At 54.6% G+C, this 11659-nt stretch overlaps 1 protein-coding gene across 1 annotated transcript; it reads left to right on the top strand.

Annotated features, from left to right (window-relative positions):
- Nucleotides 1-6274: 6274 nt before the first annotated feature.
- NCLIV_032840 (Mitogen-activated protein kinase 2, related) lies at nucleotides 6275-11600 on the top strand (the record flags this gene model as incomplete). Its single annotated transcript, XM_003883480.1, has 9 exons — nucleotides 6275-6340; nucleotides 6824-7043; nucleotides 7666-7767; nucleotides 8116-8194; nucleotides 8541-8737; nucleotides 9095-9224; nucleotides 9498-9587; nucleotides 9958-10062; nucleotides 10496-11600. 9 exons carry the CDS (start codon nucleotides 6275-6277, stop codon nucleotides 11598-11600), a joined length of 2094 nt encoding a protein of 697 aa, XP_003883529.1.
- Nucleotides 11601-11659: the final 59 nt, after the last annotated feature.

The raw sequence follows: 11659 nt of genomic DNA on the forward strand, positions 1-11659 counted from the left end.
AAACAGACGAGAGAAGCGATTTGGCCCTCCGCCTACGCGCGCAGAAACGCGGGACTCCTCCGCGCGAAGAGAAAAGAGACGGCGCGTCTGGGTGCCGAGAGAGGGTAATCCGGCACAGTCCGTGCAGCAAAGGAAGCGAGGGGGGTAATACGGTACGGCGAAAGCAGAGAATTTCCTATTCGACACAAATCGATAAATTGGGCTCAGCGCATTCTTTGCCTCGAAGAGAGACGCGACAGAAGAGCGAAGACTCGACGAGAGCACGACGAGGCGAGAGAAAGAGAGACTGTTTTCGGCGGGAAAAGGCTGGGACTCGGCGAGCCGCCGGAGCAACCTGTGTCGGGGAGCGGGTCGGAAAAGGTAAAAACCGAGTTGGGAAAGAGTCCCAGTCGTTCCCTGGAGGAGTGAGGCAAAAGAGATGCACACACACATACACAGCGATCATTCGGAGCGTGACGCGGGCGGACCGAGTTTTTTTCATCCGGACGCGCGCTTGCCGGGCGCCGGCCCGCTAGGCCGGAGAAGAGAGCCGACCGACGGGAAAGAAGGGGACAAAGAATGCGGCGGGGGGGGGGGGGGGGAAAGGCGATCTCACAAGAGAGAACGAGAAGGCGAAAAGACTGCGAGGCAGAAGGAAGGCGGGCGCGGGAACAACGGCATCTCTAGGAAAGGCTCGGCAGCTTGTCTCTTTTTCGCAAAAGGGCGCGTGAAAAACCAAAGACAAGACTGCACGGGTTCGAGGCGTATCCGGCAGGCCGAGGCGTGAAGGGAAATGCGCGCGAACGACCCTTCCAGAAACAAAGGCGTCTCGTAAAAGAAAGCGGGAAAAACGCCGTCGGTATGTGTTTTTTTGAGAAGTACCGACGCTCCGGGGGCGCGTTCTTGAGCAAAGCGCGCGGGCGGAAAGGAAGGGGAGGGAAAGTTTTACGGGTTTGAGTCCATCCGCCTGTCTAAACAACGCAGCAGAGACGAATATCCAGAGTGAGGGAAGAGAGAAAGTTAATCGGAAAGGCACCGGACGCGAAAGCGCCGACCGAAGAACAAAAAGCATTAAAAAGAAAAAAACCGAGGGGGGTTGCATGCAGTCCATCCGACGGGGGGGGGGATGAGCATGCCTTCGTGGAGACACGCAAGTTATGTAGAGATATGTCTACATGCCGCGCCCACCGGAGCCAAGGACCGTTGCAAATCTAGTTTTCCTTCACCCTCCCTGAGCGTGTGTCGTCTTTCTCTCTCCCCGTTCCGTACGCGTTTCTCTCGGCCTGCCTCGTCGCTCTCTCTCCACTCGCTGTTGCTCCGCAGGTACCGATCCATATGCAAACGTCTATGCATGTAGATGGATAGAGAAACACTCAAAAATGTCGCCCTAGAAGAGCTTTACGGGTTATGTGGAAGGTCGTCCACAAGGCGATTGCCCCGACCGACATCGACCGCTCTTGTCGCGGCGGCTCTGAGCGGAAATCGACTCGTGCGACTGGAGACCAGCGTCAGATTCTCTCGCTTTTGAACGTTTTCGGCCCTCACTAGACAAAACTCGACAGAAGCGTTTGAGGATGTCGTCAGGATCCTCAAGTCCATCGTTTCAAAATGGAAAACGTGGAAGGACCTCTGTATCGATGGCGTGCCCGTCGTCTTGTTTCCTCACGGGACGGCTACAGATAGACTCGTTGTGCGGGCATTTCGCAGAGCGTGGTGAAAGGCCGGAAGGAGAACCGACATGGGCTTTCTTTGAGAATACGCACATGCGCTAGGGAGCAGAGACGTTCGGAGTAGTCGGTGGTTATACCCCTTCCCAAATGCTTTTTTTCGGCAGCGGACCAGCAGGAAGGCCCGCCTATCGTCGCGAGTGCGTCGCTACACCCTCCTTTGTCCCTCCGGAAAGCGAAACGGAGCCGGAAACTGGGAAAAGAGAGTCGCGCAGCGTGTGCCTTGTATCCACTGTACACTTGCGCCACAGCGACGCATGCTGGCGCTACCCCGCGCCGGTTCTCTGCAGAAATAATGCACATCCACATGCAAGCCCGAGCGCAGATTAGCCTGTATTCGTAGAATATGCTCCTGGTCAACGCTCGATGACTGCGGTGCGATATTCTACGGGAAAAGCAGCAAAAAGGCGGGCGACCCCCCCCCCTGGATTTCAATATTCCGCGACATTAACGTTCCTCCACATCGGTTCTGTTCTAGGCGTAGTACGCGGATTACTGTTATCACACGTACCGACAGCGAGAAAAAACGACTACTCAAATGCTAGTGTAATCAGGACCTTCGTACTGGGAGTGATAATGTCTGAGACACGAATATTTTTCAGCTTTTTCTGGTGAAAAAGATTTTGTTCGAGTGCCTGCGGTCGGTACTTCGCATTGAGTTTGCACGTTTTATAAAAAGGTGCATGGAAAACTGATTCATATATATATATATATATATATATAAACAGGCACGTAAACACAAACATGCATACATGGGTGTGTGCGCACGTGGGGGGCGGTTGCGGACATTATCTTTAGCGTTTCACTCGAACCAAGGAGTGTTGGTGGGGGCTATCAGCGGTAACGTGCCAAGGGGTACAGCAGGGGTCGGCGTCGATGCGTCTGACAGCGACTTGGCGGATGCCAGCTGAACACTGTGTGTGCTTTTCGTTGTTGATACGAAGGTGGATTGGGAGAAGACAAAAGTGATGGACGAAAGCGTATGCGCGAACTTCCACGGGTACGACGTGTATACTGCTGGACGTGGCCAGCGAGAAACGTGCTTTGTCTTGGTTCGTGTCCTGCTGAGCAGGCAGAGGTAGGTCGACTTGTGGGTACACAGCAAGTTGAAGAGGCAAGTCCACACCATGGATTGATAAAACAGGTCGACAGGCTCGTCGGCACATACGGAGCGCGATAGGAACATGCACAATGACAGCCTCGCCTGAGGAGCTGCAGGCGAGAGGCCTTAAACGGTCTTGACGTTTCCAGAACAAAGGTTCGATGGACGGAAAGCAATCACATGACTCCCGGGTGTTGCTGAGTGCCGTGTACCTATCGGAAGGGTTGAGCCTGCAGCGCCAGGTGTTCGCATCCAACAGTAAGAAGGGAAGGATCTCCACTTGAAAGTTGCGTAACGGTGCATCTTGTTGCTTTGTTTCTCGAGTTCTGCGGACCAGAAACAGATGCACGTTCTGGTTTCCGAAATTCTGGCACGGGAGTGACCAAGTCTTTCTTTGGTGTGCTTGCGTCGCTCCAGGGGGTAGTTCTGCAGGCGAGAGCCGCTGTTTACCTTAAGACATCGGGAGCTCGTGCACATACTCGGAACGCGTCACAAACGCGAAATCGGTTTCTTGCTGGGACTTCTAATGTCAGATATGCTGCGAAAAGAGATATTCAGTTTCGGACGTGTTCCACGTGGATGATTTGCTTCCGAGTGTCGAGTCCTTCCGAACGAAGAGATTCGCAAAGCTGAACGCGGCTGTTGCTGTTCCTTTAGATGTAGGAGTACGAGTCAGCGAAGGCCTGTGACTCCTCACCTGTTCTACTGCTTGTAATGTATCTTGGGAAACAACGTGTTGACGAATGGGGGAGCAATGCCGCTTTCAAGGCTGTGTGCACTCAACGTACTTTTGTGCGAAGCAATACCGCTAGGGTGACTCTGCCGCTCCATTTCTCTGGAACGAGCACATCGCTACACTAGGGGACGCGTGAAACAGCAGTGGACGTTTTCCTGTTCCTTCACGTCCAAACAGCTTTCCTTCTTTCCCCTGCCTCCGAATCCGCCCGGAAACACCCCGCGTCAGCCCCGGCACCTCAAGGCTCCGTAGTTTTGAAAAACTCAGAGCATCTCGGCACGTCAGCATGGTGTTCACTGAAGCAAGGAACTAGGTTCAAGCGGTTCCTCTCGGTCGAATTGCGGATCCATCGTGGAAAGGAAATCTGGACGACGCCTCTCTCCTACTCACTGGCTTTCAGTTTTTGTGAGCGGAAACTTCTGCTTGTTTCAAGAGAGCAATAGAGTCACATGGCTTCGCTATAAAACTGCTCTGCGTGACTCGGAGCGCCGTACACAGCGAGACCATTCTCTGGCGCGAGGCTGTTTGGCCGAAGGTTCACTCGTCGTGTCTTCCCCAGTTCTTAGGCGTTTTCCTTCTCTAGGGTGGGCGTTGCTTCGCGCTTTGATGCATTTGATCTGCCTTTTCCCGAGAGAACGGAGCACGACTCTTTCTCGTCCAGCTGCGTTCCACGGCTAGTGTTCTCTGCGATCGTCGCGCTCCCCTTCCCCCGTTTCCCTGGTTCACGCCACGCCGATCCGTTCGTTAGGAAAGGCAAACACTCCCCGCCTGGAAAACATTCTGCCCCGTACCCTGAGAAACACCCTGTTGGGTTTCTCCCTAGCACACAGACAAAATTCGACGTGTGTATCTGTGATCGAACCGCGTGCAGGGCGACAGCTGTGCGGTCGGTTGATCAGCCATCGTTTTCGTTGCGAGTTAAAACGCGCCTTCCCAGGTGTTTGTTCGTGCCGTCTTTCTCCCAGTTTGTGCGTTTTTCCGCCTTCCAAACGGCTCTTTTTGCTCTTGTGAAGAGAACTCGTGATGGGCGAACAGTCTCGCGGGTTTTCTGTTCGCTGCGCAGCCTGGGACTTTCCGCCCGGATCAACTGCCGGTCCTGGACAGATCTCAGCTGTGCGGTTGTGGGCGAAAAGCTGCAGGCACTTTTTCTCTCTGAGCAAGCGGTCTCGTTTTGGCGGTCTCTTTCTTTTTTGTTGTCCTTCTGCGCCGACTCTCTGCTGTTTCGCCGATTTCCACGCGTTGCTCGACGGCCGTTTCCCGTCGTCCTCCGGCGAGGATCAGGCTTCTCGTCCGCGTGCGTGTTGCTAGCGCTGTTCCAACTAACTTTTCTCTGTCTTTTTCTCTTTTTCCTGTCCTCTCGCGACAGGGTTCTCTGCTTTTACCTGACCACTCCAAACGCCTTCTTTGTTTGTGTTTTTCATCTGAAAGACAAGGCGGTTGTCTCGATCCTGCCGTGGTACGCGCACCGCAGGGCCGTGCCCGAGGTATTTGCGCGAGAAAAAGGACTATGCAGTCTCAAAGTCTCTCTCTAAAGGAACGGTTTTCGCGACACGGGGCCCTCCCTCTGTCCTTTTGCCGAGAGCGTTGCCAACTGTATTTTGCGTCATCTCCTGGAGGTTTTTCTCGGATCCCGGACAGAGCCTGATGCCGCCGTGGTGCCATTCTGCCTCTCTGCCACCCAGAGAGCTACCCGGTGTTGCTTCGGAGCACGTTTTTACAGTCTGAAAACACGGAAACAGCTCCAACCGAGTTCCGCTCAGTTGTGTACGTACACCTGACCGTTTCAACAAAGGCCCAGGTGGTCTTTGAGAGGTTCCCTCTAAAACGCCGCAGCCGAGAACCGCAAACCCGCCGGACCGTTTCTCTGTTCCCGTTTCTGCATTTCCCATCGTTTCTTTTCACCTTGCTGCCTGTCCGTCAACGGTTTTGTCTGTGTCTCTCCGTGCGCTTGCGCGAAAAGTCCGCTCTCTCCAAGTTTCGGCAGGGCGGTCGTTCCCCTCTCTCTATGCAGGGTCCCGTTGTAGGAAACGGCAAGGCGAATAAACAGTCGGTGTGTTTCTTCCACATGCTCGTTTCTTTTGTCGTTTCGTCTCTCCCCGGTTCACCTGCGTCGTTTCTCAAGGAGAGAGGCTTCTCGGATCAGGTTCAGCCCCGACGAGCAGGGGCAAGGAAAGCGATTGTCAGCGAGACGCAAGAGGCGAGAAGAACGTGGTCCACGCCTCTCGACCTGAGAGGAGTGTCGCGCGAGCTCGGCTTCATCTGCATTTGATTCAGCTGGCGTTTTGAAGGGCGTGAATGCAGGAGAACGGCGACATTTGTGTGGATGCTCGGCCGCGTCGGCTAGTTCAGCCCGCTGCATGGATTTCCTTTTCGTTTCCGCGTCTGCGTCTCGGTTGGAGAAGCCTTTTGGAGTGCGCGTCTTGGGCTGAAAAGACGAACTCGCTTCTCGGGAGACAGTTGCGAGGAGAAAGGATTTACCGCGGAGTGCCGGCCGTCACTGGAGAGAAATTCACAAACGCCCGGGTTATATGTGCGGGAGTCCTCTTCATGTCTCATCTGTCGCTTTCTGTGCGGCCTCCCAGTCTCCAATTTGTATCCCTTCATTTCGGCCGCAGGAGCGAGAAGGACGCATGCCCGGTCCACGTTTCCCTTCTGCTTTTTCTCCTTTTCCTCTCGGCTTCGTTTCGGCCCGTCCCCCTGTCTTAACGTTTCGCCGACCAACCAGTCAAGATGAGTGACGAGGTCGATAAACACGTCCTGCGAAAGTACGACATCTTGCAGAAGCTCGGAAAAGGAGTAAGTCCTTCCTCTCTTGGTGTCTGCGCCTTCGGCCAGCTCTAGAAACGGCTTGCGTGAAGAGTCCAGGGCTCGGATTCCTCTGCAGGCCGAGACACAGATTCCTCTTGACCCTCATCTCCACACCACCCACCAATATATATACACATATGCATATATATGTATATATGTATACATATGTATATATATGTATATATATGTATATATATGTGCACCTGTAAGGAAGGCCGCTGTGCATGTGTGCCGTCGCGCCGCGGGTGTGTTTTCTTCCCGTGCATGCCTTCGCTTCCGAACTGCGCCACCGCGTCTTTTCTCTGATTGATCGCGCGTCGGTTTTCTGACTTCCTTCCCTGCGTCGGCTGCTCTGCCGGAGGGAACCGGCAGATGGATGTACACCGAGATCAGTTGAGTACGGGGCTGCGGCTTTCTCGGCGCTGTCTAGAGCTGCTTCGGTCCCGCCGTCTCCAATTTCTGCCTGTTCAGGCTTACGGGATTGTGTGGAAAAGCACCGATCGCCGAACGAACGAAACTGTCGCGCTGAAGAAGATTTTCGACGCCTTCCAAAATGCCACCGACGCGCAACGCACCTTCCGAGAAATCATGTTTCTCCAGGAGCTCGCAGGCCACGAGAACATCGTCCGTCTCAAGAACGTCCTCAAAGCGGATAACGACAAAGACATCTACCTCGTTTTTGACTACATGGGTGAGACGCTGTACCCAGACACACCGTAAACTTTCACGTATTTCTTCAGATTCGTTCAAATCTATGTACACGTCCTGCTTGGAGAGCGACACAGACGGGGCACGTACACACACATGCGCAGAAACGAGCTTACGCAACATCTGCATGTGCGCCTGCGCATGCATTTTCAACGAGACCCCTGGCGTGCGCCGCAAAAGCTCGGAAAGCACGGCCCATGTCGACTGCCCCAACGGCATGGAGCAACTCTGACCACGAGATACCGGGCTACCGCCCATGCATGCATCCGCTCTGGCCATCACCTCCTTTCCCTTCGCCACAAAAGTCACAGAGACACATTTCTATGCTCGCATATTTATGCCACAAAACGTATCTATATGTTTGTATATATATATCTGTATATACATGGAGAGAAACCAAGCCGTCTATTTTATGAGAGTTGTCCTAGATGCGGCGCTACGTGCGTACATACGCCTACATACATGCCTATATATATATATATATATATAGACATATACTTACACATATATATGTGGCGGTGTCGTAGATGGCCTCGCGTTTGTGACGTTTTAGAAATGGCAGTGTACAGTCCGTACCAGCAAACTTGAGCTTCTTTTTTTCTTAGAGACGGATTTGCATGCGGTCATTCGCGCGGACATTCTGGAGGAGATCCACAAGCAGTACATCGTCTACCAGCTGCTTCGAGCGATCAAATACATGCATTCCGGTAAAGTGTTCTCGCTTCTTTTTCTTTTTGTCATCTGTCGGAGTGTCCGTACAGACTCGTGCGCGCATGCTGTCGGGCGTCGTTGTTTCTGTCTCCTCTCTCTGCCGCCGTTTTGCCCGCTGTCCTCTTGCTCGTTTTCCACGAAAAAGAAAGGCCCGTGTCCACGGCTCTTGCGCCTCGTTCCCCCCCCCTCCCCCTGGCTCTCTTCCCGTATTTTCCCCCCTTTTCCCCTCCTTTCCCCTCTTCTTTTTCGCTTCCGAGAGGGATTCCTGTTTCACCCGCTCACTGCGTCTCTTGTTCCTTCTTGCCATCTTTCGACATTTCTGGCTGTCTTCCGGCGTCATGCAGGAGAGCTCCTTCATCGCGATATGAAACCTTCGAACGTGCTGCTGAACAGCGAGTGCCAAGTCAAGGTCGCCGATTTTGGGTAAGACAAAGAGTAAACAAATCATGCAGACGTTTTGTGCCTGCATGCATCTCTCTCGAAATGTATATACACATGCGGGTGCAGCGAGTGTGTATCCCGTCGTGTGCCGTATACGCGACTGCGAGCATCCGCATTTGTGTTTGCAGACTTGTGCAAATATGCCTCTGTGTTGAAAGCTGTGTGCATCTTTGGCGTCCGCGGCTCGGCCGAGGTACCTTTGTGCGGAAGACGACGCGTCTCTCCTTTCTGAGCGTGTCTCTCTGGCTCCGACAGGAGCACACATGGCGTTCCTGCGAGACGTTCTTCCATTGGGGATCTTTTTTGTCTCGATTTGCGTCCTGGACAGGCTCGCGCGGTCCGTCGCACAGAGCGAGGCGAACAACTCTGAGGCCGGGAATCCCGTGCTGACGGACTACGTCGCCACGCGCTGGTATCGCGCGCCGGAAATTCTTCTCGGCAGCACTAGCTACACCAAGGGCGTCGACATGTGGTCTCTTGGATGCATCCTTGGCGAACTCCTCTCTGGCCGACCTATCTTTCCAGGTAAGCCAGACACGACTTTCCTCGTCCTCCCCCTTCCCCTCTCCGGTTCTCTCTCGTACCCCTCATCTTTCTCGCTTTCTCCAAATCTCTGCATATCTCTGTCTATCTCTATCTCTCTGTTCCGCTTCAACCTTTTTCTTCTTTCCTCTGCCTTACTATGAGAAATATCACTTCAAGGCGGTATTCGTACGCCGTTTTCCTGCGGCAACACTTTCGTTTCAAAGTCTCCACACAGTCTTGTCCACTTTCCCCCCTCCGCTTTTTCCCCCGTTGCGCGCTGCCGCCGCGCCGTTCGGCGCTTCGTTAGGCGCTTGACTGCACGCACCTCGTGTTTTTCCTCTGTGATGTTTGACGCAGGAACTTCGACGATGAATCAACTGGAACGCATCATGACGCTCACTGGGCGGCCGAGCGCCGAAGACGTCGACGCCGTGAAGTCTCCCTTCGCCGCCACGATGATGGAAAGCTTGCCTCTAGGGAAGGTTAAGTACGTGCCTCTCTGCACGGGATGGGCAACTGAATCGATTCAATAAGCGCGACGTTTTCGATTTTCTGCGAACCGTTTCTCGTGTGTACTTGGGTGTGTGCCGACGTCTCCACGCACTCACATGTCGCTGTCTACCTGCATCCAAAATCGGGGAGAGGCACATTCCTCTCAACTGTGTCTCCCTGCGAAAAACAGAGGGGTCAGGGACGGGAAAGGTGACAACTCGCAGGTGCATGCGTTTGTTCGCGTCCATGTGTTTTCCCGTTTTCGCAGGAACTTCAAGGATGCCTTTCCTAACGCGTCTCCGGAGGCGCTGGACCTCCTTAAACAGCTGCTTCAGTTCAACCCCAACAAGCGCATCAGGTGAGACACGAATGTCTTTGATTGATGATCTCGGCTCCGCCACTCCTGCGCACACCTGTGACCACCTACGCCGGTAGCCATTTGTGTTCTCTGGACATGCATGCCTGGTCATATGAAGATTTGTCTCTCTTCCTCTGTGTATCTTATTCTCTCTCTATGCCTTACAATCTCCCTATCTATGCATATCTGATCTCTCCATTGATCTAGTTATGCCTCTCTGCCTGTTGTGCCGTGTATATTTCCAAGTGAGCCCCTGGAGATACATACACAGATCTCTCCACGTTTGCGGGCGCCTGTGCCGCTTCAAAGTCTCTTTTTGCAATCTCCAAATATTTATGGGCCTTGCACGTTTCGATGGATTTTGTGTCAGCGCCGAGAAGGGTTTGGAACACCCGTACGTTCGGCAGTTCCATAGTCCCGAGGACGAGCCTGTGTGCGGGAAAATTATCAAAATCCCGATCGACGACAACACAAAGTGAGCAAAGCATCCGATAGTTTTAGCAAGAAAGGTTTAGAATGCCCCTCGAACATTCCCTGCGTCGCGCTGGCCTCTCCTTTTTTCTCTCTCTCTCCTCGTTCCAAGCAGCGGCGTCTCCAGCTTCCAACCGTGTTTCACGTCTCTCTTTCGCTTTGCGTTCTCCCCGTGATCGTATAGTTTCCACGCCGCAGATTTCCTGCAAAACTGTTCAGCACACATACGCCTCCGCCTAGAGTCCCCTTGCCTCGCTTCCCCCTTGGGACACGCGCTGCCAGGTTGTTTCCTTCTGTTTTTGTCTCTCTCTTTCTCCTTCCTCTCTCCTTACTCTCTCCTTCCTCTCTCCTTGCCTCCTTTCTCTTTCTTTTTTGTTCTCACCACGTGTTCTATCTCCCCCCTCTTTTCCTGGCCTTCTTTCTGGGCTTTCTGGCAGATACTCGGTTGACGATTACCGGGAGAAGGTTTACTCGGAAGTGATTAAGAAGAAGCACGATCAGCGGCGGCATCGCACGACAGGCTCTTCGGGTCGTCACTCTTCGCACCACGCGTCGGCCGCGCGGACATCGTCGAGCTCGAGCTCTGCGTCGCATCCGCGAACGAGTTCGACGGCGCAGCATCGTAGTTCCCAGAGCATCCCCGCTGCCTCGCAAGCGTCAACTTCCCCGCGCCACGCCGCTCTCCACTCGCGGAGTACCTCGTCCCATGCAGCCTCGAGCACAAACCAGGCAGCCGCAGGCCACAGTGCGCATGCGCCGTCGCATTATGCTTCTTCGCACTACCCCGCGCAGATGCACCGGTCAGGAAGCCTCGCGCGCGAGAGACCGCCCACCTACTCTTCCTCTGGAGTCGCCCACTATCCCCACTACCCTGCGTCCTCCGCCGTTTCCTCTTCGCACCACGGCGTCTCCTCTTCGCACCACGGCGTCTCCTCTTCGCACCACGGCGTCTCCTCTTCGCACCACGGCGTCTCCTCTTCGCACGGCACCTCGCCGCATGTGAGCCCCGGCGTTTCGACGGCGACCTCGGGAGGCAGCGCGCATGCACGCGACAGGTCTGCAGCCAGCGGGACGGGTGTGGGAGTTGCGCATGCCTCGCATGCCTACTACGCCTCGCAGTTCTTCGGCTCTCCGAGTTCCACGGTTCAGTCCGCGCAAGTCTCCGCCGACCCTCTCGCGCACGGCCGCGGAGAGAGTTTCCACCAGCCGGCGCGCGCCAAGACGGACACGCATGCGCACGCCAGCGTCAGCAGAGCGGCCTCTGGAACCCCGCAGGTAAAAAGGCCAATCAGGCGAGTCGCGCTCCGCCTGGGTCGTGCTCGCGGTATGAGGCCCCCGCCCGTGTTTTACGAAGGGAGAGACACAGCGATCCGAAAAAATTGTGTACACGTTGGCAAACAGTGTCTGCTCGCGCGTGCCTATTATAGAGAGATGTCGGGAACAGCGTCTGTCTCTCTCTACAGGAAGAGAGATACGGAGAGAGACAGAGAGCGCCTTCGGCTCACGGGTGTGCGGAGATGTTTTCTTTATGCGAGCCAGTGACAGTGCCTTTTTCTGGCGCACGTCTGGGATCTACGTGGGGCACGCCGGGGGGGGGGGGG

Source organism: Neospora caninum, chromosome VIII (assembly GCF_000208865.1).
Source record: "Neospora caninum Liverpool complete genome, chromosome VIII".
NCBI lineage: Eukaryota > Apicomplexa > Conoidasida > Eucoccidiorida > Sarcocystidae > Neospora > Neospora caninum.